At 34.4% G+C, this 26,710-nt stretch overlaps 1 protein-coding gene across 2 annotated transcripts in view; it reads left to right on the forward strand.

The window, feature by feature from the left end:
- Positions 1 to 26,710, forward strand: part of gish (casein kinase I gish) — a 156,404-nt gene that overhangs the window by 38,133 nt on the left and 91,561 nt on the right. For both annotated transcript variants that reach the window (XM_089094620.1, XM_089094621.1), the window contains exons 3-4: positions 18,377 to 18,487; positions 21,790 to 21,938. In XM_089094620.1, coding sequence (XP_088950746.1) covers positions 18,377 to 18,487; positions 21,790 to 21,938 — 260 coding nt within the window. The remainder of the gene's footprint in view (positions 1 to 18,376; positions 18,488 to 21,789; positions 21,939 to 26,710) is intronic.

Below are 26,710 nucleotides of genomic sequence, written 5' to 3' on the forward strand. Positions count from 1 at the left end.
CCGGGCCCACCATTTCCCCAAACACATCCAATAAAATTTTGAGATAGCTATTTTGTTCCACGCAGTTCAAAGTTTAGGAAATTATATCTTTGAGCAGGACACTCCCCCCATAGTCTTAAGGGCAAGAATTATAACTTATGTCCTGGGGGCATATAAGGTTTTTATTGAAATCTTTGTCGTAGAAACTTGAAAAAGGGCTCATTCGATTGGAAATTCAAAGGGCTAGTGCCCCTTTTAATAGTCGAAAGTGATTTGAGGGCAACTAACCCCTCTCTCACGCCGAACTTTTCCCCAAACACATCAAATCAAAAATTTAGATAGCCAGTTTATTCAACATCGTTGAAAGTTTTGGAAATTAGGTCTTTAAGGATGACAACCCCTCCCCCCCACAGCCCTCAGGACAAGGGTTGTAAGTTATGCCCTGGGGGCATATAAGGTTTTTCTTGAAAGCGTTGTCATAGAAACTTCAAAAGGGCTCATTCAATTGGAAATTGAAAGGGCTAGTGGCTTTAATAGTTGAAAGTGATTGGAGAGCGACTAACGCCCCTCTCTCGCCCACCATTTCCCCAAACACATCCAATCAAAAGTTTGAGATATTCATTTTGTTCAACGTAGTTGAAAGTTCTGGAAATTAGGTCTTTTAGGGTGATAACCCCCTCAGAGCCCTCAGTGCAAGGGTTGTAAGTTATGCCCTGCGGGCATATAAGGTTTATATCGAAAGTTGAAATTGGAAATTGGGATTAGAAATTGAAATTGCCCTTTTTAATAGTCGTAAGTGAGTGGAGAGTAATTACCCCCCCCCCCCTCTCACGTCCACCATTTCCGCAAAAACATTCAATCAAAGTTTAGAGATAGCCATTTTGTTAAACGTAGTTGAAAGTTCTGGAAATTATGTATTTAAGGATAACAAACCCCCCAGAGCCCCCAGGGCTAAGGTTGCAAGTTATGCCCTGGGGGCGCATAAGGTTTTTGTAGATAGAGTTGTCGTAAAACTTCAAAAGGGGCTCATTTAATTTTAAATTGAGAGGACTAGTGCCCTGTTTAATAGTCGAAATTGATTGGAGGGTAACTAACCCCCCTCTCACGCCCACCATTACTCCAAAGACATCCAATCAAAATTTTCAGATAACCATTTTGTTCAACGTAGTAGAAAGTTCTGGAAATTAGGTCTTTGAGAATGACACCCCCCAGCCCTCAGGGCAAGGGATGTAAGTTATGGCCTGGGGGCATATTAGGTTTTTATTTATTTATTATTTTTTTTTTTATTCTAATATTCACGGCGCCAGGTACTTCAAAGTATCTGATATGCCGCTATTCGTTTACCTCTTTCAATGGCCTCGAGGTTTTAAATGTCTATCGAACCTTCTTTTGAAGGTGTCAACAGAGGGATTTGCAGGGATAATATCCCCAGGAAGATTGTTCCAGATAGAAGTGCAACGCCGGATGAAGCTGTTCCTCTAGTACTCGGTTTTCGGCGTATCCTCCTTTAGATAATTGGACCGAGCTGTGGGCCTTCGTGTCTGCCTTTTCGGCTGGACAAAGGGGGGCGCAATTCGAGAGTGCTCGTTTGAGGGAGCCTAATTAATTTACTTGTAGGAAACTGCCATCAAAGCTATATCAAAGCTTTTATTTAGAGGCTGGATCAATTTTTTTATAGAGGCGCAGCCCGCCCTGTTTGCCCTAATCAGAATCTTCTGAACTGGCGCCAACAGCGTTTTCGGAGCACCAGCATAAAGCGGGCATCCATATTCCGCTATGGGTCTGATGCAAGACTTGTAGAGTGGGATGATCGAGCTTGATGGAAGAAGGTTTTTGCAGCGAAGAGTAACTCCCAGCTTTCTTGCGCAGGAGGTTCTCACCCGATCAAGGTGGTTTTTCCAAGAGAGATCGGTGGAGAAATGAATCCCCAGTAGACGAAGCTCGTCGACTCTCTTTATAGCTTCATTTTTGAAGCTTCATTTGATTGGAAATTGAAAGGGTTAGTGCCTTTTTTAATAGTTGACAGTGATTGGAGAGCGACTAACGCCCCTCTCACGCCCATCATTTCACCAAACACATCCAATCAAAATTTTGAGATAGCCATTTTGTTTAACGAAGTTGACAGTTCTGGAAATTAGGTCTTAGAAGATGACAACCTCCCTAACAGCCCTTAGGGTAAGGGTTGTAATTAATGCCCTGGGGCGTATAAGGTGTTTAAAGAAAGCGTCGTTGTTTCAAAAAGAGCTCATTGAATTGGAAATCAAAAGGCCTAGTGCCCTTTTTAATAGTCGAAAGTGATTGGAAGGCTTGACACTTTCATAGGCAGCGCACTAGCGCTGCCTAAGTAAAGAACGATCTGGGCACAATGTGTTGTTTTTTGGTTCTTCATACCGGGGCACTTCGTATCGAAGGAGTTGTCGTAGAAAATTCGAAAAGGGCTCATTCGATTGCAAATTGGAGTGGCTAGTGCCCTTTTTTAATAGTCAAAAGTGATTGGAGGACAACTAGCCCCCCCCCCCACGCCCTTCATTCCCCCGAACACATCCCATCAAAATTTTGAGATAGCCATTTTGTTCAGCGTAGTTGATTTCCAGATAGAAAATATTTCTTTTAGGAGGACACTCCCCCACAACCCTCAGGGCAAGGGTTTTAAGTTAGGTCTTGGTGGCATATAAGCTTTTATAGAATGTGTTGTCGTAGAAAGTTCAAAAAAAGCTCATTCAATTGGAAATTAAAAGGGCTAGTGTCCTCTTTAATAGTCCAAAGTGATTGGAGGTCAATTAGCCCCCCCCCACGCTCATAATTCCCCCTAACACATCCAATTAAAATTTTGAGATAGCCGTTTTGTTTAGCGTAATTGATTTCCTGATAGAAAATATGTTTTTGAGGAGGACACTCCCCCCCAATACTTGGGGCTAGGTTTGTATGATAGATCCCGGGGGTATATAAGGTTTTTTATCGAAGGTGTTGTCATAGAAACTTAACAAAACGCTCATTCGTCTGGAAATTCAAAGGGCTAGTGCCTTGTTTGATTATTAAAAGTGATTGGACAGTAACTAACTCCCCTCTAACTCCCACCTATTCCCCAAACACATCCAATCAAAATTTTGAGATAGCCATTTTGTTCAACGTAGTTTAAAGTTATGGAAATTAAGTCTTTGAGGATCACAACCCTCAGCACAATGGTTATAAGGTTTGGTCTGGGGGCATGTACAGTTCTTATATAACGCGTTATCGTATAAACTTCTAAAACGGCCATTTGATTTGAAACTGAAATGATTAATGCCCTATCTATAAGTCAAAAATTATGGGGTGGCAACTAACCCTCTCTCACGCCCACCATGTCCCCAAACACAACCAATCAAAATTTTGAGATTTCCATCTTATTCGACTCACTTTAATTTCAGGAAATTATACCTTTAAGAACTATACGCCCCTCAGAGTCTTCAGGGCAAGGGTTGTAAGCTATGCCCTGGGGGAATATAAGTTTTTATCGAAATCTTTGTCGTAGAAACTTGAAAAAGGGCTCATTCGATTGGAAATTCAAAGATGTAGTGCCGTTTTTAATAGTCGAAAATGATTTGAGGGCAACTAGCCCCCCTCTCTTGCCCACCTTTTCCCCAAACACATCCAATCAAAATTTTTAGATAGCCATTTTGTTCAGTGTTGTGGATTTCCAGATAGAAATTATGTTTTTGAGGAGGACACTCCCACACAGCCCTCAGGGCAAGGGTTGTAAGTTATGCCCTGGGAACATATAAAGAAACTTCAAAAAGGGCTCATTCGATTGGAAATTGAAATGGCTAGTGCCCTTTTCAATAGTCGAAAGTGATTGGAAGGCAACTAACACCCCTTTTACGCCCACCATTTCTCCAAACATATCCAATCAAAGTTTTAGATAGTCATTTTGTTCCACGCAGTTTAAAGTTCAGGAAATTATATCTTTGAACAGGACACTCCCCCCCCACAGTCTTCAGGGCAAGGGTTATGAGTTATGCCCTGGGGGAATATAAGGTTTTTATTGAAATCTTTGTCTTAGAAACGTTAAAAAGGGCTCCTTCGATTTGAAATGCAAAGGGCTATTGCACTTTTTAATAGTCAAAAGTGATTTGAGGGCAACTAACCCCCCACTGACGCCCACCTTTTCCCCATACACATCCAATCAAAATTTTTCGATAGCCATTTTATTCAACGCAATTGAAAGTTTTGGAAATTAGGTCTTTAAGGATGACAACCCGTCCCCCCACAACCCTCAAGGCAAGGGTTTTAAGTTATGCCCTGGGAACATGTAAGGTTTTTATTGAAATTGATGTTGTAAAAACATCCAAAAGGGCTCATTCAATTGAAAGGGCTATTGCCCTTTTAAAAGTCGAAAGTGATTGAAGGGCAACTAACCCCCCTCTCATGCCCACCATTTTCCCAAACACATCCAGTCAAAATTTTGAGATATCCATTTTGTTCAACGTATTACCTTGTCTAACTGACTTAATAAATCTATCACTCCAGACCGGCGAATTCCCAAGTGGTCTTAAACTGGCAAAGGTAATACCATTGTATAAAGGGGGGAAGAAACAAGAACTATCGAATTGGCGACCGATTTCGTTATTACCTATTTTTTCTACAATCTATGAAAAGATAATTCACAGGAGACTTTATGAATATTTGGATAAACTAGGAATATTGTGTGACAGCCAATTTCGATTCCGCAGTAAACATTCTACTAGCCATGTTGTTCATCATCTTCTGGATGTAATCAATGGAGCTCTAGAAAAAGGTCTTATTCCTTTAACGATCTTTGTTGACTTCAAAAAAGCCTTGGACACTGTGGATTTTGAGTTGCTGCTGTGTCGCCTATCTAGTCTGGGGATAAAAGATGTTCGCTTGGATTGGTTTAAATTTTACTTGTATGGAAGGTCAACTAAAGTAATGATAGATGACATCGTTAGCGGAGTCTATCCTGTAAAATGTGGAGTTCCTCAGGGCTCAGTCCTTGGTCCATTACTCTTTCTCGTATACATAGATACTCTGAGGTTCTACCTGCCTGAAGCAACTGTTACAGCATTTGCAGATGATACTGCTTTGACGATTTCTGCACAGTCACTGGAAGAACTAGTAGATAATGCAAACCGAACGCTGGAAAACCTTTTGGTGTTTACCTCCTTGAGTTACCTTGCTGTTAATACTTCTAAGACAAATTATTTGATTTTTAGTAGGGTAGGAAAAATTGTAAATAGTGCTTCCGTAGTATTTGAAAATTTTTCACTTTCACAGGCTTTTGAAAATAAATATTTAGGATTTTATGCTGATAATAATTTGAGTTGGAAGAAACACATAAATATGATTTCTTCTAAACTTGCACGAGGTCTTGGAGTGATGCGGCGTTTGAAACACGTGTTACCCTTCTGTGTCTTAAGAAATATGTATCATACTGTTTTTCATCCTTTTATTGTTTAGGGTTGATGTATTTATGCATCTAATTTTACTTCAAATATTAAAAGACTGTAGATTCTTCAGAATAAGGCACTTCGAGTACTGGGTGAGTTTGTTCAGTATGAGCACACGCGTGAATCTTTTATTAGTTTTAGAATTTTAAATATTCATCAGATCAGAGACCATCAGGCGGGAGTGTTTACTTACCAGGTGCTTAATAGATTATCTCCAGAAAATTTTAGAGTTTTTTTAAGTTTAATTCTGATTATCATCATCATAGGACAAGAGGTCGTGGAAGCTTAGTCTCAGAAATAAAGAGTACAAGTCGATCTAGTTTTGTAATTAGAAATTATTCAGTTAATTTGTGGAATGGTTTCCCGGAGAGCACTAGGGAGTCAGAAAGCCAGTTTGAGTTCAAAATTAGATTAAAAAAATTTTTGGTGGGTGGGAATTAATTTTTTTTTTTTTTTTTTTTTATATTTATTTAAAAAAATGTTAAATTGTAATTAAGTTGTAAAACAAAAAGTTAAAAAAAAAAGTTAAATTGAGTTAATTTGTATTGAATGGTATGAAAAAAGTAGAAAAGAGAAAGAGTATTCGAAAGTTCTAGAAATTAGGTCTTTTAGGATGAGAGCTTTCAGTGCAAGGGTTGTAAGTTATGCCCTGGGGGCATATAAGGTTTGTATAGAAATTTGTTGTAGAAATTTCAAAAGGGGCTCATTTGATTGTAAATTGAAATTGCTCTTTTTAATAGTCAAAAGTGAGTGGAGAGTAAATACCCCCCCCCCCTCTTACGCCCTCCATAACCCAAACACATTCAATCAAAGTTTAGATATAGCCATTTTGTTCAACGTAGTTGAAAGTTCTGGAAATTATGTATTTAAGGATGACAAACCCCCCAGTGTCCCCAGGGCGAAGGTTGTAAGTTATGCCATTGAGAGGGCTAGTGCCCTTTTTAATAGTTGAAAGTGATTGGACGGTAACTAACCCCTCTCTCACGCCCACCATTCCCCCAAACACATCCAATCAAAATTTTAAGATAGCCATTTTGTTCAACGTAGTAGAAAGTTCTCGAAATTAGGTCTTTGAGGATCACAACCCCCCCCCCCAGTCCTACGAACATGAGTTTTAATTTATCCCCTGGGGACTTATAAGGTTTCTATTAAAAGCGTTATTATAGAAACTTCAAAAGGGCTCAGTCGATCAGTAATTGATAGGGCTTGTGCCTTTTTTATTGATGAAAGTGATGGGAAAAAGACTAACGACCCTTTCATGCCCAACATTTTCCCAGACACATCCAATCAAAATTTTGAGATAGCCATTTTGTTTAACGTAGTTGAAAGTTCTGGAAATTAGGTCTTAAGAGGATGACAACCATCCTCACAGCCCTTAGGGTAATAGTTGTAATTTATGCCCTGGGGGCATATAAGGTGTTTATAGGAAGTATTGTCGTAGAAACTCAAAAAGGGCCCATTTGATTGAAAATCGAAAGGCCTAGTGCCCTTTTTAATAGTCGAAAGTGACTGGAAGGCTTGACATTTGTATAGTAAAGATCGATGTGGGTATAATGTATTATTTTGTTGTTGTTGTTGTTGTTGTTTAGACCTGGGCACTTTGTATCGAAGGAGTTGTCGTAGGAAATTCCAAAAGGGCTCATTCGATTGAAAATAGAAAGGGCTGATGCCCTTTTTAATGGTCGAAAGAAATTGGAGGATAACTAATCCCCCTCCCACGCCCACCCTTCCATTTGACTTTATGTTTAAAAACTAAATGTTTACATAAGATTAAATCAAAATGCACTGTGTTAATGCTAATTCCCAATAAGGCATCTCAGCAGTATCCCAAGAACGACTGAGGGTTTTATGTTCAAATTTTTGGGGCTGCTTCTGCTCTTAAAATTTAACCAAATGAAAATAGCGAAAGTGTATCCAAGCTATCAAAGAAAGTAAACAGATTTGCTTGCGGATGGTATCAAGTTTTCCATTTCAGGTCAACTAGACGAGGTATGAAACTAAATTAAATACTTCTATTTGTGTCCAGATTTTTAAGAGGGCGTATGTTGTTAAAAATTGCTGAAAATTTTTTTCCAGCATACAAATAGCAGGCCAAACTATAAGTCTTTAAAAAAACGAAAAGATTTAAAGTATTATTTTCTTTTTCTCTGAAAAGACTATGTCAATATAAAACGAACAGAAATCAATTAAAAAAGATTTTCCACAAAATAAGTTTTTCAAAGAAAAGTAAAGAACTCCATTAAACAAAAAATGAGCAAAAATCAAATCAAATACCAAGCGTGAAACTACCACAAATCAGCATCAATAAATAAATGAAACTCAAAACGAACAGAAATTACAATAAATAACCGAGTCAAACTCAAAACGAGTAGAAATTAACATAAGTTGGGCTCAAAACCCCTATGCCTTCCCAAGGCCAGAATATAATTTGCACTTTACTGAAAAAAATACAAATGAATGTGCATTGTCAGTTTAATATACATATACTGATATTTAGTAATCAAAATCTTAATATTATTTTATTTATTAAAATTATAAAAGTAAGAACATTTATATTTTTCATTTATTACGTAACACCTCGCTCTTTACGCTCAAGTTTTTTTTATTGTTTTAAAAAGTATAGTTGTGAGACAGAGTGAAACCTTTGCGAAGAGCGAGGCGTTGAGGAGGGGGACCGCCGCTTTCATATACGGAATAATTTCTGGTCATTTTAAGTTTTAGTGTCGCTCCTTACTTTCAGTTAAAAAAAACTAGTTTTTTTTAATTTAATTTCTGAATGTTTTTGAATTACTGCAGCTTCGATTTTGGCTAACCGTACATGAATAATTAAAACGAAATTTGCATCTTATTTTTACTTTTTTTGGCTAAATGGCTTTCTCGAAATTTTGTTCTGACGTAACTTACGAATTAACTTACGTAACGAACTTCTATATTCTTATGTTTTTATTTCGTATATTAGGGAGTTCGCCCCCTATTTAATACCTCACTCTTTACGCTAAAGTTTTAATTTTGTTCGAATCACAAACCCCTGAATCACAAAGACCGGTCAATTAGAATAGATAGCTCTTTTGAAAGTACTAAAAAAAAACTTTAAAGAGGGAGGTATTGACTAGGAGGCGAACCTCCTCATATACGTAATAATTTCTGTTCGTTTTAAGTTTTAATGTTGCTCCTTACTTTCAGTTGAAAAAACTTGTTTTTTTTTAAATTTAATTTCTGATTGTTTTTTAAATAATGCTGGAAAATCCGGGGCTCCCTTCATAGAAATGTCACTTCACCAAAGTAGAGAGGACCCTATAACTCGTGACGGGGAACCATATATGGGCATAGAGTCCCTAGGGAGATGGTTTTTGTCAGTGAGAATGAAAAAACAGGATTTTTCTCACTTGAAAAAACAGGATTTTTCTCACTTTGATGGATGTTTCTTGGAGGGTTATGAGTGTTAGTCAATTTATTTGATGTTTTTCATGGATGTCAACAGCAATTTAGGGATATTTTAAGGTTTTTGTCACTGAAAATGAAAAAACAGAATTCTTTACACATTTATGGATGTTTTTTTGGACGGTTAATAGTGTTGGTCAATTTATTTGTTGTTTTTTGTTGTTTTTCCTGTATGTCAATAGCAATTTATATCAGTTTTATGGTTTTTGTCAATAACTCTTTAGAGTTTTGTCTCTCTAAATAACTCTTTAGAGTTTAGGTTTTGTCAATAACTCTTAAGAGTTAAGCTAAAACTCTTAACTAAAACTAAAATAAACAATAACTCTAATTAAAACTCTAAGCTACGACTCTAAGCTAAAACTATAAACTCTTAACTATAAATAAACTAAACGAAACTTCAACCCTAACTAAAACTCTAATCGAAGACTTTAAGGTAAAACTTAAAACTCTTAACTAAAACTAAACTAAACTAGAACTCTAACTAAAACTCTAAGCTAAGACTTTAAGGTAAAACTCTAAACTCTTAACTAAAACTAAACTAAGCTAGAACTCTAACTAAAACTCTAAGCTAAGACTTCAAGCTAAAACTCTAAACCCTTAACTATAACTAAACTAAACTTCAACTCTAAGTAAAACTCTAAGATATTACTATAAGTTAGAACTCTAAAATATTTTCTAAACTAAAATATAACTTAAACAAAAACTCTGAGCTAAGACACTAAGATATAACTCTAAACTCTTAACTAAAACTAAACTAGAACTCTAAGTAAAACTCTAAGCTAAGACTCTAAGCTAAAAACTCTAAATTGTTACCTATGACTAAACTAAACTTCAACAAAAACTCTAAGCTATGACTCTATGATAAAACTCTAAACTCTTAACTAAACTAAACTAGAGCTCCAACAAAAACTCTAAACTACGACTCTAAGCTAAAAACTCTAAATTCTTAACTATAACTAAACTAATCTTCAACTCTAACTATAACTCTAAGCTAAGACTAAGCTAAAACTCTAAACTCTTAACTAAAACTAAACTAAAACTCTAACAAAAACTCTAAGCTAAGACTCTAAGCTAAAACTATAAACTCTTAACTAAAACTAAACTAAACTAGAGCTTCAACAAAAACTCTAAGCTAAGACTCTAAGCTAAAATTCTAAACTCTTAACTAAAACTAAACTAAACTAGAACTCTAACTAAAAACTCTAAGGTAGGACTATAATCTAAAACTATTAATTCTTAACAATTACTAAATTAAACTTCAAGTCTAACTATAACCCTAAAATAAGACTCTAATCAAAAACTATAACTAAAACTAAACTAGAACAATAACAAAAAATCTAAGATATGACTCCAAGCTAAAAACTAAAGTCTTAACTAAAATTAAAATAAACTAGAACTCTAACAAAAACTATGAGCGAAAATTCTAAACTTAAACTCTAAACTCTTAACTAAAACTAAAGTAAACTAAAACACTAACTAAAATTCTAAGCTAAGACTCTAAGGTAAAACACCAAACGCATAACTAAAACTAAACTAGAACTCTAACTGAAACTCAAAGGTAAAAAATCAAACTCTAAGCTAAGACTATAAGGTAAAACTCTATACTCTTAAATAAAACTAAAATAAACTAGAACTCTAGCAAAAACTCTAAGTTAAGACTCAGTTAAAACTCTAAACTTTTAACTAAAACTTAACAAAACTATAACTTAAATTAAAAATATAAGCTATGACTCTAAGATAAAAATATAAATTATGAACTGTAACTAAACTAAAATTTAACTCTAACTAAAACTCTAAGCTAAGACTCTATGGTAAAACTCTAAACTCTTAACTAAAACTAAATTAAAATAGAACTCTAAATAAAACTAAACTATTACTATAAGCTAAAAACTCTAAACTATTAACTAAAACTAAAATAAACTAGAACTCTAACAAAAACTCTAAGATAAGACTCTAAGCTAAAACTCTAAACTCTTAACTAAAACTGAACTAAACTAAAACTCTAAGCTAAGTCTCTAAGGTAAAACACCAAACTCTTAACTATAACTAAACTAGAACTCTAACAAAAACTCTAAGCTAAGACTCTAAGCTAAAACTCTAAACTCTTAACTATTACTAAACTAAACTATAACTCTAACACAAACTATAATCTAAGACACTAAGCTAAAACTCTAAACTCTTAACTAGAAGTAAACTAAACTAGAACTCTAACAGAAACTCTAATATAAGAATCCAATATAAAAAATATAGAATCTTAACTATAAATAAAATAAACTAGAACTCTAACACAAAATATAAGCTAAGACTCTAAGCTAAAATTATAAACTATTAACTAAAACTAAACTGAACTAGAACTCTAACTAAAACTCTAAGCTATGACTCTAAGGTAAACTCTAAACTCTTAACTATAACTTTACTAAACTACAACTTTAACTAAAACTCTAAGCTATGACTCTAAGCTAAAACTCTAAATTCTTAACTAAACTAGAACTCTAACTAAAACTCTAAGCTAAGACTCTAAGGTAAAACTCTAAACTCTTAACTAAAACTAAACTAAACTAGAACTCTAACAAAAACTCTAAGGTTAGACTCTAAGCTAAAACTCTAAACTCTTAACTAAAACTTAACTAAACTACAACTTTAAGTAAAACTCTAAGCTAAGACTCTAAGATAAAACTCTAAATTCTTAACTGTAACTAAACTAAACTATAACTCTAACTACAACTCTAAGCTAAGACTCTATGGTAAAACTCTTAACTAAAACTAATCTAAACTAGAACTCTAACTAAAACTGTAAGCTAAGACTCTAAGCTAAAAACTCTATACTCTTAATTAAAACTAAACTAAACTAGAACTCTAACAAAAACTCTAAGCTAAGACTCTAAGCTACACAACTCTAAACTCTTAACTAAAACTAATCTGAACTAAAACTCTAAGCTAAGACTCTAAGGTAAAACTCCAAACTCTTAACTATATCTAAACTAAACTAGAACTCTAACAAAAACTCTAAGCTAAGACTAAGCTAAAACTCTAAACTCTTAACTATTACTAAAATAAACTTCAACTTTAACAAAAACTCTAAGCTAAGACTCTAAGCTAAAACTCTTAACTAAAACTAAACTAAACTAGAACTTCAACAAACACTCTAAGCTAAAAACTCTAAACTCTTAACTAAAACTAAACTAAACTAGAACTATAACAAAAACTCTAAGCTAAGACTCTAAGCTAAAACTCTAAACTCTTAACTAAAACTAAACTAGAACTCTAACTAAAACTCTAAGCTATAACTCTAAGGTCAAACTATAAACTCTTAACTAAAACTCAACTAAACTATAACTCTAACAAAAACTCTAAGCTAAGACTCTAAGCTAAAATTCTAAACTCCTAACTATTACTAAACTAAACTTCAACTCTAACAAAAACTCTAAGCTAAGACTCTAAGCTAAAATTCTAAACTCTTAACTAAAACTAAACTAGAACTCTAACTAAAACTCTAAGCTATGACTCTAAGGTAAAACACCAAACTCTTAACTATATCTAAACTAAACTAGAACTCTAACTAAAACTCTAAGCTAAGACTCTAAGCTAAAATTCTAAACTCTTAACTAAAACTAAACTAGAACTCTAAATAAAACTCTAAGCTATGACTCTAAGTTAAAACATCAAACTCTTAACTGTAACTAAACTAAACTAGAACTCTAACAACAACTCTAAGCTAAAACTCTAAGCTAAAAATCTAAACTCTTAACAATTACTAAACTAAACTTCAACTATAACAAAAACTCTAAGCTAAGACTCTAAGAGAAAAGTCTAAACTCTTAGTTAAAACTAAACTAAATTAGAACTTCAACAAAAAATATATGATATGAATCTAATCTAAAAACTATAAACTATTAAATAAAACTAAGATAAAATAGAAATCTAACAAAAACTCTAAGATAAAATTCTAAAATCTTAACTAAAACTGAACAAAACTAGAACTCTAAAGAAAACTCTAAGCTATAAATCTAAGGTAAAACACCAACTCTTAACTAAAACTAAACTAAACTAGAACTATAACAAAAACTCTAAGCTAAGACTCTAAGCTACAAAACTCTAAACTCTTAACTAAACTAAAACTCTAAGCTAAGTCTCTAAGGTAAAACTCCAAACTCTTAACTACATCTAAACTAAAATAGGACTCTAACAAAAACTCTAAGCTAGACTCTAAGCTAAAACTCTAAACTCATAACTATTACTAAACTAAACTTCAACTCTAACAAAAACTCTAAGCTAAGACTCTAAGCTAAAACTCAAAACTATTAACTAAAACTAAACTAAACTAGAACTTCAACAAAGATTCTAAGCTAAGACTCTAAGCTAAGAACTCTTAACTAAAACTAAAAAAAACTAGAACTCTAACAAAAACTCTAAGCTAAGACTAAGCTAAAATTCCAAACTCTTAACTAAAACTAAACTAAACTAGAACTCTAACTAAAACTCTAAGCTAAGACTCTAAGGTAAAACACCAAACTCTTAACTAAAACTAAACTAAACTAGAACTCTAACTGAAACTCAAAGGTAAAAAATCAAACTCTTAACTAAAATTAAACTAAACTAGAAATCTAACAAAAAAACTCTAAGCTAGGACTCTAAGCTAAAGCTCGAAACTCTTAACTAAAACATAACCAAACTAAAACTCTAAGCTATGACTCTAAGCTAAAACTCTAAATTCTTAACTCTAACTAAACTAAACTTCAACTCTAACTAAAACTCTAAGCTAAGACTCTAAGCTAAAACTCTAAACTCTTAACTAAAACTAAACTAGAACTCTAACAAAAACTCTAAGCTAAGACTCTAAGCTAAAACTCGAAACTCTTAACTAAAACTTAACCAAACTACAACTTTAAGTAAAACTATAAGCTATGAGTCTAAGCTAACACTCTAAACTCTTAACTGTAACTAAACTAAACTAGAACTCTGAATTAACCTATAAGCTAAGACTCTAAGCTAAAAACTCTAAACTCTTAACTAAAACTAAACTAAACTATAACTCTATCAAAAACTCTAAGCTAAAAAACTCTAAACTTTTAACTAAAACTAAACCAAACTAAAACTCTAAATTAAGTCTCTAAGGTAAAACTTCAAACTCTTACCTATAACTAAACTAAACTAGAACTATAACAAAAACTTTAAGCTAAGAATCTAAGCTAAAACTCTAAACTCTTAACTATAACTAAACTAAACTTCAACTCTAACCAAAACTGTAAGCTAGACTCTAAGCTAAAAACTCTAAATTCTTAACTAAAACTAAACTAGAACTTCAACAAAAACTCTAAGCTAAGACTCTAAGCTAAAAACTATAAACTCTTAACTAAAACTAAACTAGACCTCTAACAAAAACTCTAAGCTATGACTCTTAAGCTAAACTCTAAATTCTTAACTATAACTAAACTAAACTTCAACTCTAACTAAAAATCTAAGCTAAGATTCAAAGCTAAAACTCTAAACTCTTAACTATAACTATACGAAACTTCAACTCTAACTAAAACTCTAATCTAGGACTCTAAGCTATAACTCTAAACTCTTAACTAAAACTTAACTAAACTAGAACTTCAACAAAAACTCCAAGCTAAGACTATAAGCTAAAAACTAAAATCTTAACTATAACTAAACTAAACTAGAACTCTAACAAAAACTCTAAGCTAAGAATCTAAGCTAAAACTCTAAACTTTTAACTATAACTAAGTAAACTTCAACTCTAACTAAAACTCTAAGCTAAGACTCTAAGGTAAAACTCTAAACTTTTAACTAAAACTAAACTAAACTTCAACTCTAACTAAAACTCTTAGCTAAGACTCTAAGCTAAAACTCTTAACTAAAACTAAACTAAACTAGAATTCTAACAAAAACTCTAAGCTAAAAACTCTAAACTCTTAACTAAAACTAAACTAGAACTCTAACAAAAACTCTAAGCTAAGACTCTAAGCTAAAACTCTAAACTCTTAACTAAAACTAAAGTAAACTTCAATTCTAACTAAAACTCTAAGCTAGGACTCTAAGCTAGAACTCTAAACTCTTAACTAAAACTAAACTAAACTATAATTTCAACAAAAACTCTAAGCTAAGACTCTAAGCTAAAAACTAAACTCTTAACTATTACTAAACTAAACTAGAACTCTAACAAAAACTCTAAGCTAAGACTCTAAGCTAAAACTCTAAACTTTTAACTATAACTAATTAAACTTCAACTCTAACTAAAACTCTAAGCTAAGACTAAGCTAAAACTCTAAACTTTTAACTAAAACTAAACTAAACTTCAACTCTAACTAAAACTCTTAGCTAAGACTCTAAGCTAAAACTCTTAACTAAAACTAAACTAAACTAGAACTCTAACAAAGACTCTAAGATAAAAACTCTAAACTCTTAACTAAAACTAAACTAGAACTCTAACAAAAACTATAAGCTAAGACACTAAGCTAAAACTCTAAACTCCTAACTAAAACTAAAGTAAACTTCAACTCTAAATAAAACTAAGCTAAGACTCTAAGCAAAAACTCTATTCCAATGGGTTAAAGAAAAAACCTGAAAAATGTTGGATAATTTCTAAGTCTAAAAAATTCAGTCCGAAAAAACTTAAAAAAATTCAATAAGCAAGGGGGAATGGAAGGCCTCGGTGGGGTTTTGGGGGTGCGGGGGGCCAGGGGGACCTTTGGGGGCTGGGGGGTTCCTTCGGGGTTGGGGTAGGGGGATCGGGGCCCTTTGGGGTTGGGGTAGAGAACCTCACAACACTGTTCAAATGTAACTTGTGTATTATAACGACCATTGAGTTTCACCCTCAAATCCTCTTCTAAAACATCTTCTAAAATCATCTTTTAAAATGTCTCTAACTCTTTCACCGAAATAATTCCCCTTTCTTGAATAAATAATTCCCCATAGAAACAACACATTAATTCCCTTTTTATGAATCAGTAATTGCCCTTAGAAACAACAAATTAATTCCCCGTTCTTGACTCAATAATTCCACTTAGACACACCAAATTAATTCCCCTTTCGTGAATCAATAATTCTCCTTAGAAACAACAAATTAATTCCCCTTTTGTTAATCAAAAATTCCTCTTAGAAACAACAAATTAATTCCCCTTTCGTGAATCAATAATTACCCTTAGAAACAACAAATTAATTCCACTTTCGTGACAAATCAATCAACCTTGACATCACCCGTCAGACATTAAAAACTTCGCCCAGAAACAATTCTCCTGGACGAACACCAAAGACATTAAAAAACTTCGCCCAGAAACAATTCTCCTGGGCGAACTCCAAAGACATTAATAAACTTCACCCGGAGACAATTCTCCTTGGAAATACATCAAAGTGAGAAAAATCCTGTTTTTTCAAGTGAGAAAAATCCTGTTTTTTCATTCTCAGTGATAAAAACCATAAAACATACATAAATTGCTGTACTCGTCGGAGATATTATGTAATCAACTGACAAAAACCATAAAACTGACATAAATTGCTGTTGACATCCATGAAAAACAACAAATAAATTTAATAACACCAATAACCATACAATAAACATATATCAATGTGTTAAGAATCCTGTTTTTTCATTTTCAGTGACAAAAACCTGAAAACATCCATAAAGAACGGTTGACATACAAGAAAAACATAAAATGAATTGACAAACAATCATAATCACCCTTGAAATATCCATCAAAGTGAGAAAAATCCTGTTTTTTCATTCTCACTGACAAAAACCATCTCCCTAGTGACTCTATGCCCATATATGGAGTCCCGTCACGAGTTATAGGGTCCTTTCTACTTACCAAAGGAAACATCCTCCATTGAACGATCCTCCCCCGTAACCACCTCATCTGATCCCCCCCCCACCAGAAAAAAATCCCTCCTGATATTGCTTGTATACTTCCTATTAATCAATACTATATGTAAACAATAGGCAAAGTTCATAACTTGCAGTCTCCCCCGGGAACTGTGGGGCATTAAGTTATTCTCAAAGGCATATTTATTAGATTTTCGACTATGCTGAACAAAATGGCTAACTCAAAATTTTGATTGGGTGACTCCGGTAGAAAAATGAGCGTGGACGGGGGCCTAGTTGCCCTCCAATTTTTTTGGTCACTTAAGAAGGGCACTAGAACTTTTAATTTCCGTTCGAATGAGCACTCTCACGATATTCTAGGACCACTGGATCGACACGATCACCCCTGGAAAAAAAAATAGCACGCATCCGTCATCCTTCTTCTGGCAAAAAATACAAAATTCCACATTTTTGCAGATAGGAGCTTGAAACTTCTATAGTAGGGTTCTCTAATACGCTGAACCTGATGGTGTGATTTTCATTAAAGTTCTATGACTTTTAGGGGCTGTTTCCCCCTTTTTTTCGAAAATAGGGCAAATTTTCTCGTAACTTTTGATGGGTAAGATTAAACTTGATGAAACTTATATATTTAAAATCAGCATAAAAATCTGATTGTTTTGATGTATCTATTGGTATCAAAACTATTGAGCCGGGTCGCTCCTTACTTGCAGTTCGTTACCACGAACTGTTTGATAAAACGTCGATTCCTACTTGCTCCTTACTTGCTCCGGGTCGCTCCTTACTTGCAGTTCGTTACCACGAACTGTTTGATAAAACGTCGATCAATGGCTCAGTAGGGTCTTCACCCTTTTATCTTTTTTATTTGGTTGATGGGAGGTTTTGACGCAATAATTAATGTTTAATCAGAAGTTTATCCTTGCCAGACTGGTCATTGCAATAGTGGGTTTGAAAAAAAGAAGTCGTGTATTTAATTGTTTTTATTGTTTAGCTCATGAAAAATTTTCTTTTAGATTTTATATTTTATTTTAGATTTGGCAGGATTTATATACTTGTACGCTATGCCTTAGTTTAGGAGTTTCCATCCAAATGTTTAGAAATATTACCCATCTCGAATATCCGTAGGAAGACTAATATAAGAAACCCGAGGATACCCATGTATTCTTTGAGTTCTCAAGTCTTATGAAAATTTGCAAATTTTGATAAATCAAATTTGCTTTATTTCGATAAATAAAAGTTCGAATAGGGATAAAATCCTTTTAATAGACAGTGATAAATTTCACAAAAAATACTAGATATTTCGGTCACATATGCAGTGACCGTCATCAGTATTAATACTCTGATTACACCAGTATTGCTACTGATGATGGTCACTGCATCTGTGACCGAAATATCTAGTATGTTTTGTGAAATTTATCACTGTTTGGGAAAGTTATCACTGTCTATTAAAAGGATTTTATCCCTATTTGAACTTTTATTTATCGTCATGGAATGGCAGTGTGGTCTTCGAAATTATTTACTTTAGTTGCGAAAGCATTTTTAATTTCCTGAAGGTAATTGTATTATTCTAATTTTTTTATTTTTCAGTTATAGTTTAAAAACTCGTACTCTTCGATTTACCTTTGTATTACGTCGCTTTACTTTACCTTCGTATAATTTTTTGTATGTTCTGTTACGGTGTTTTTCCTTTCAGGGAAAAATCTATACACTGGAGAACACGTAGCAATTAAATTAGAACCATTGAAATCTAAAGCTCCTCAACTGCACCTTGAATATCGATTCTACAAACAGCTAGGACCTCATGGTAAGATTAAATTTTGTTAAAGATTTGCCATTTTTTTGCCGATCTGCCATCCTTTTGAAATTGTAAAGTTGCAAATCTGAATTATAACTGCATCCTCGCCCCTTATCCGTCTACAAACCTATCGAGTCAAAAGTAAAAAAGTAACACGAATTCTAGCTACCTTTGATCGCAGTATGCTAATTTTAATATAATTTTCATGGTGTTTTATTGGGGTGATGTCCTTATGGCTCTATTTGAGGGACAATCACCCAGTGTCTTCTATATGGAGATAATGGTTGAGGTAATCATACGTTACAGGGGTGGGAAGGGGGCGATGCTAACAATTGGTGGGGAGTTCATTGTTTTCTGGTTTGTCATGTTCATAAATCCAGATAAATATTCATGTTTAAACTATAAAAATAAAAAAAATATTAATTGCGTCAAGTTCGTAGGCTGCAGCAAAATAAGGCAGGCTGAATTGATCTTTGGTACTGACCATTTTTCACTTCTCTCTTTTATCCTGTATATATAGGCCTATTGATGAACTATTATGTTACTTTTTTCTCAACAGTGTTGTTCAAATATTTTTTTAAAAATCAATGAAATCAATATCTTAAAAGTAAATACAAAGTAGTATTAATTTCTAGTCGTGTCAACACATCCCTTCAATTTAAAAAATATCACATGTAAACCATAAGGCCTTAAATCAAACAATTATGCAACTGTGATGGAATGCTAGCCATTGCTGGGTAGGACTTCCGTCGGTCATTGATGAGCCATTATTCGATTTTGATACTCGCTAATAAGCCTACTTTAATTCATTGAATTGTTGCAAGTTCTATGGTAACAATTAAGAGGTTAGCACACCATATTTTAGTTTGAGTAGTTAATACACTCTGTTTATTAATGATAAAATTATTGCACCGTCCCTGTGTTAACTTTAGGTTAATAACCAGGCTTACAGCTAAAATTTTAAACAAATTTGCCAATAAGGTAAAATTATTTAGGTGTTGGGATGATTTTACGTGTACTTGTGCTGGTAAAAAATGTTTCAAAAATTTGACGGGAAAATAGGAGTAACAACAAAAAGGGAGTAATACCGTATATGTGTTTTTGTCAAAGAACTGGCTGGATTAAATAAAAGGGGACTGGTCCTCTTCTCATTTTATTAGAAGAAACTTTTTCAATTTTGACATGTTCGCCAACAAAAAGAACTGCCGCTCTTAAGGCTAGAAAAAGTGTTCCATATGAATCAACAAAAAATGGTTCTAACAATGTACAGCAAGTGGTACGGTCTGACAACGTATGAAGCAATCGAGTACTTTTTCTTTGAATTCGGTTTTTCTAGTAGGACTGAGCCTTGGTATAAACTGGCAAAGTGACACTTTACAGTCGTTAAGTAGTCACCATTGACGAGATAGGCACCAATGTTGCCTTAATTTGAATTAGTCCCTTCAACTTCTCAACAGACCCTTGATTAGGCATTTCGGACTCCTGCAGTAACCGACCACAGACGAAATTGGCCCTGCCCGTAGATACGCAGATGGGGCAGAAAAGTAATGAGACTGATTTTTTTGTCTGCCAAAGTTTTATTTTAATGTTCAAATATCAATGTATTGCGTGTGTAAATGTTTAATCATAGTTTGATGAATAGTAAAAAATTCAAATTTAATTGTTCACATATTCTTCAGGTTAAAGGACGGTCGGATCTCACAAGAATCAGTGTTTACATGTTCGATGTTTTCGAAGCTGAAGGCCTCCCTTAACGGTGTTCATCTTCAGCGAGTTATCTGTCTTTCAATATGTGCCAGTGAAAAACTTGAGCTTAGGATAAAGAATGTTCCCCATTGGCTTGTTTTAACTTTTCAATCCTCCCCCCCACGTGCCGATCCACCAAGCCTAACACAGAATTCGATGGCATTACGTTGCTCCTAACTCCGCTATCTATTTTGCTTGACGCACAACTAAAACATAATTTTGCTAATAGCAGTCACAAAAGTTACATAGATAACGGAAGGAGTTGAGACTTGCACTAACCTATGGGCGGGGGATGATACACATGCCCTATCAAGGGCAACAGGACAGCGTTGCCAAATCGCTGCAGTGTAGTCAGTTTCATTAGTTTTCTGCTACAACTCATAATCTGGGTTTAATCCCCTCATTTTGTCACCGTGTTAATCAGTTGCAAAATTTCTAAAAAATCGAAAGTTTTTATGACAAATAGTGAGAATAAAATCCACTGTTTTTAAAAAATACATCATTTCTGCATGTCCTGTATTTAAGTTTGCCTGGTTAGCTGAATTAACTATCCAATTTTACAGTCAATCATGACGGTGAGGAAAGGGTTGACTATATAAGCTAGTTTACTTGGAGGTACTGGACTGGAATGTTGTCCTATCTTGGCGACCAGCAAGAACGTACCGGTCGTCTAGCCTCGTCACCATCACAGTTGCCTGGGGGTCTAGCAGTGCCTTTTTAACTGTGACCACCTCGAGAAGATGTTTGTGAACGATTTGATCGCGATCCAAATACCATCGATCAACTTAGGGACATCAAATGGGTTAGGGACATCAATGTTACCAATAATCTTGAAAATAAAAAGACAAATATTACCAAAAAAGACGCAAATAAAAAGTATATTACGTTGGTTTATGGATATCGGGGGATCCCCGGTCTTAGGACTTTTTAAAAGAAAATTATTGTATTAAAAAAAAGAAATAGCGTCCAAATGTTTATGAAAATTTGCCAAAGTTAATTTTTATTCAAGTTTCTATCACAAAAGGACCGAAATTTAAAAATATAGTTTCTTTTTAGTGGCTTTTATGCGTACTCAGAGCATATCTATAATTTTATGCTAATTTATCTGAAAATACAGGGACTAATTGAGACGGCTTTAATCAAGAATGAACATTGTGCAAGATTGCAAGGAAAAAGAACATATTCTATTTTTTTTTTTATCTGATCGATATTGGAAATATTACGTAAGATATGATGCTTAATTTCTGTATTAATTAGAATTGTATTTTTACTTTTGTGGGTAAATTAGAATTATCGTTGTTTTACCTTCAACTAGATTATTTTAGTTTTATATTTCTTATTGACATACATACATATATATATACATATATATATATATATATATATATCATGTAGTGTATATCCAAAGCTACGTAAGCTATGAAAAGTTTCTGTTTAATTTGGATCAATGAATTTGTCAAAATATCGTTTTAACTCCGAGAGTTTCAGAAATTTTCGTATACATATTTTCTCTGCAGTTTTGCATTTATGTCACTACTAGATTTATGATGATTATATTTTCACAGAGGGAATCCCTGACGTATATTACTTCGGCCCGTGTGGAAAATATTCAGCCCTTGTCATGGAATTGCTGGGACCCAGTTTAGAAGACCTTTTTGATTTATGTGGCCGAAAGTTTTCATTGAAAACAGTATTACTGATTGGCCTACAATTGGTAATGTTTTCCATATTTTGCGTTTTTTCTATTCTGTTTTTCAGGATCTATATTTGCCAGTATTTGATACCGTTCGGCTACTGTAGTCAAGATTTAAAGATTTCCTAATTTTGTAAAAAAAGAAATTTGACATAAAATCTTTTTAGGTTAAACCTGATCAGAAATTTTATCTTGTTCTTACACAGATTTTAAAATTTATAACGGCATTACGAAAAATAACCGTAACTACGGTTGCCCCTAAAGCCTATAGGGTGTATCGTGAGGACTAAAGACTAAGAAGCAACATGAAAACATTCTATGGGATATATAAAAGTAAATTTGACGCTTAATGTGAGTGAATAAGTATTTACAGTTATACCTCCACATAATTAGTTCCTCCTATAAATTTAAAAGATTGAACAGTATCTTCTATTTTATTGCGGCACATGAACTGAGTATCTATCGAGGTCGTCACCAATGGAGGAGGGGATCCCCCCTCCCCACAGAAAAACACCTGGTGACGCAGTAAAATAATTGGGTTGGTAAAATATTTGCGCGAATCATGGTGGTTTAACTGATTTTCTTGATTATGTTCGATAACAACTGTGGCTTAGTTAACTGGAAACAAAGTATAATTTAACAAAAACTTATGTATTCGGTAGCAACTGATTAGGAAACAGCCGGCTTATATAATATAATGGGTAGTTTGATTATTAATTTAAAAGAATAGAATAGTTCAAAAGAATAGATTAACTACAAAAGTAAATATGTCAGGTTATAATAATAATAATAATAATTTATTTATAACCCACATCATAACAAGTTATGGCACTTGTGGAGTAACACAAGGAAAGAAAAAAAAAAGAAAATGAAATACACTACAAATAAAATACACTACGAAAAAAAAAAGAAAAAAAAAACTACAATGAGATTAACCGAACAGATGGACCAAAGGATGATGAGGCGATAAACGATAAAAAGCTGATTCCGACAACCTTCCATGCAGGACAGCCAACTCAGGACAGCCATATCATTATGGACCAATGGAGTAAAAATAAAGTTTTGGTGTGCACGAGTGTGCTCTATAAAGACTACTAGTCCTTTCGTAGCCCCACCTTTCTTCGAAATAAACCTGAGCTAAAGCGAATTTTAGTGACCGAGTGCGTTGCGTCCATTCTTTTTGCTGCATCAATCCCTAATAATAGTAATTTGGCATTATGTTCTAGCTAAAAGAAAAATAAGGAACAATTAAAGTGTCCACTACTTCTTGACAAATGGCTAGGCTGTTTACCTGCATAACCTGCACAATTACACTTGGGCACAATTACACTTGAGTTGTCAAAGACCTTTGGTCCTCTGTTTCATAGATTATGAGCAAGTGTTCGATTCTGTTGATAGAAGAGCTTTAGTAAAGGTTTTATCCTTGTATGGTATACCAGGAAAATACCTTAAAGTTTTTTAGTGCTATGTACGAGAATAACACTGCTGTTGTTAAGGTAGTAAATGAGGTTAGCAGCTGGTTTTGTATTAAATCTGGAGTTAAGCAGGGTTGTGTTCTATCCTTCTTTATATGGATTATTTTGATGGACTTCGTCTTAAGGAGCACGGGAAAGACAATGGGAGACCACGGAATCAAATGGGGAGGAAAAAGTCACCTGGACTTACATTATGCTGATGATTTAAGCATCCTAGATGAAAGTGTGAGCAAAATGAATGAACTTTCAGAGGTTTTGCGAGTTCAGGGTGCTAGAATGGATTTGAAAATTAATGTTGAGAAGACTAAGTCACTAAGGCAAGGAATAAGGGAAGATGAAAAGGTGACGTTGGGTAACGAAAAGATTGATCAGGTGGGCAGCTTCACTTACCTTGGTAGTATCATAGGCAGCACAATCGCGCTGCCTAAGTAAAGAAAGCTGTTGGCACAATGTATTATTTATTTTTTTTTCTTAGACATGGGCACTTCGTATCGAAGGATTTGTCGTAGAAACTTCGAAAAGGGCTCATTCGATTGGAAATTGGAATGGCTAGTACCCTTTTTGATAGTCGAAAGTGATTGAAAGACAACGAACACCCCTTCCACGCCCACCATTTCCCCAAACAAATCCAATCAAAATTTTGAGTTAGCCATTTTGTTCAACGTAGTTGATTTCTAGATGGAAATTATGTTTTTGAGGAGGAAAATCCCCCCTACAGCCCTCAGGGCAAGGGTTTTAAGTTATGCCCTGGGGGCATATAAGATTTTTTAGAGAAAGCTTTGTCGTAGAAACTTCAAGAAGGGCTCATTCGATTGAAAATTCAAAGGGCTAGTGCCCTTTTTACTAGTCGAAAGTGATTAGAGAGGGCAACTGCAACTAACCCCCCTCTCATGCCCACCTTTTCCCCAAACACATCCAATCAAGATTTTCAGCCATTTTGTTCAACGTAGTTGAAAGTTCTGAGAATTAGGTCTTTGAGGATGACAACCCCCCCCCCTCACAGCCCTCAGGGCAAGGGTTCTAAGTTATGCCTGGGGACATATAATGGTTTTTATAGAAAGCGTTGTCGTAGAAACTTCAAAAAAGGCTCGTTCGATTGAAAATTGAAATGACTAGTGCCCTTTTTAATAGTCGAAAGTAATTGGAAGGCAACTAACACCCCTTCCACGCCCACCATTTCTACAAACATATCCAATCAAAATTTTGAGATCGCCATTTTGTTCAACGCAGTTGAAAGTTCTTTAAATTATATCTTTGAGCAGGACACTCCTCCCACAGTCTTCAGGGCAAGGGTTATAAGTTATGCCCTGGGGGTATAAGGTGTTTTATTGAAAGCTTTGTTGTTGAGACTTGAAAAACGGCTTATTCGACTAGAAATTCAAATGGCTAGTGCCCTTTTTTACAGTCAAAAATGATTTGAGGGCAACTAACCCGTCTGCCACGCCCACCACTTATCCCAACACATCCAATTAAAATTTTAAGATAGCCATTTTGTTCAACATAGTTGAAAGTTCCGAAAATTATGTGTTTGAGAATGATAACCCCCTCAGAGCCCTCAGGGCAATGGTTATAAGTTACGCCTTCGGGGCATATAAGGTTTTTATTGAAAGCTTTGTCGTAGAAACTTGAAAAATAGCTCAATCGATATATTCAAAGGGCTAGTGCTCTTTTTAATAGCTGAAAGTGATTGGAGGGGAACTAATCCCCCTCTCACGCCCACCCTTCTCAACACATCCAATCAAAATTTATATGTGGTTATTTTGTTCAACGTAGTTGAAAGTTTTAGAAATTAGGTCTTTAAGGATGACAAATCCGCCACAGCCCTCAGAGCAAGGGCTGTAAGTATGCCCTGGGGGCATATAAGGTTTTGTTTATAGAAAGCGTTGTCGTAGAAACCTCAAGAAGGGCTCATTCGATTGGAAATTGAAATGGCTAGTGCCCTTCTTAATAGTCGAAAGTAATTGAATGGCGACTAACCCCCCTCTCACGCCCACCATTTCCCCAAACACATACAATCAAAATCTTGAGATAGCCATTTTTATTAACGTAGTTGAAAATTCAGGAAATTAGGTATTTGAGGATGACAACCCCCCCCCCCCACACACACACAGCCCTCAGGGCAAGGGTTGTAAGTTATGACAAACCCGCCACAGCCCTCAGAGCAAGGGCTGTAAGTTATGCCCTGGGGGCATATAAGGTTTTTTTTATAGAAAGCATTGTCGGAAAAACTTCAAAAAGGGCTCATTCGATTGGAAATTGAGCGAGCTAGTGCTCTCTTTAATAGTCGAAAGGGATTGAAGGGCGACTAAACCCACTCTCACGCCCACCATTTCCCCAAATACATCCAATCAAAATTTGAGTTATTCGTTTTGTTCAACGTAGTTTATTCTGGAAATCAGGTCTTTGAGGATGAAAACCCTCCCCTCACAACCCACAGGGCAAGGGTTGTAAGTTATGCCCTGGGGGCGTATAAGGTTTTTATAGAAAGTGTCGTCGCAGAAACATCAAAAATGGCTCATTCGACTGGAAATTGAAAGAGCTAGTGCCGTTTTTAATAGTTGAAAGTGAATGGAGAGCAACTAACCCCGCTCTCACGCCCACCATTTTTCCGAACACATTCAATCAAAGTTAACAAACAGAAATTAAAATGAATAACAGAGTCAAACTCAAAACGAGCAGAAATTAATATGAGTAGGGTTCTAAATCCCATGCTTTCTAAAATCAAGAATATAATTTGTACTTTACTGAAAAAAATTCTTTTAAAGGTTTTTACTTTTATAACCTAATAATTAATTTTTTGTTTTAATTAATTAAGATTTTAACGAACAAATATCAGCATATGTATATTAAACTGACAATGCACAATTTTTTCAGTAAATTCATTTGAATTTTTTCAGCAAAGTACAGATTATATTCTGGATTTTTGAAAGCATGGGGTTTAGAACCCTACTCATATTAATTTCTGCTCGTTTTGTGATTGACTCTATTACTTATTTTAACTTAAGTTTGGTTTGGGGTTTCTTTTATTTATTGATACTCGTTTTTGGTAGTTGTATGCTTGGTAGATTATTTGATTCTATTTTTGTTCATTTTTGGTTTAATGGAGTTGTTTACTTTTTTTTTTAAAAACTTATTTTGTGGAAAAATTTTTTTTTTAATTAATAGTTAGTAAAGATAAAAGTAGAATATAAAGTAGAATAGCCAAGGCTCAGGTTGTTTTTCACAGTCAGAAAAGGTTTTGAAGAATAGGAAGATAAGTTTGCAAACCAAGATTAGAATATTAGAAGCTGCAGTGATAACAGTGGTCAAACATGGCTC

Source organism: Artemia sp. Qi Xiang Cuo, chromosome 9 (assembly GCF_049724085.1).
Source record: "Artemia sp. Qi Xiang Cuo chromosome 9, ASM4972408v1, whole genome shotgun sequence".
NCBI classification, from domain to species: Eukaryota; Metazoa; Arthropoda; class Branchiopoda; order Anostraca; family Artemiidae; genus Artemia; species Artemia sp. Qi Xiang Cuo.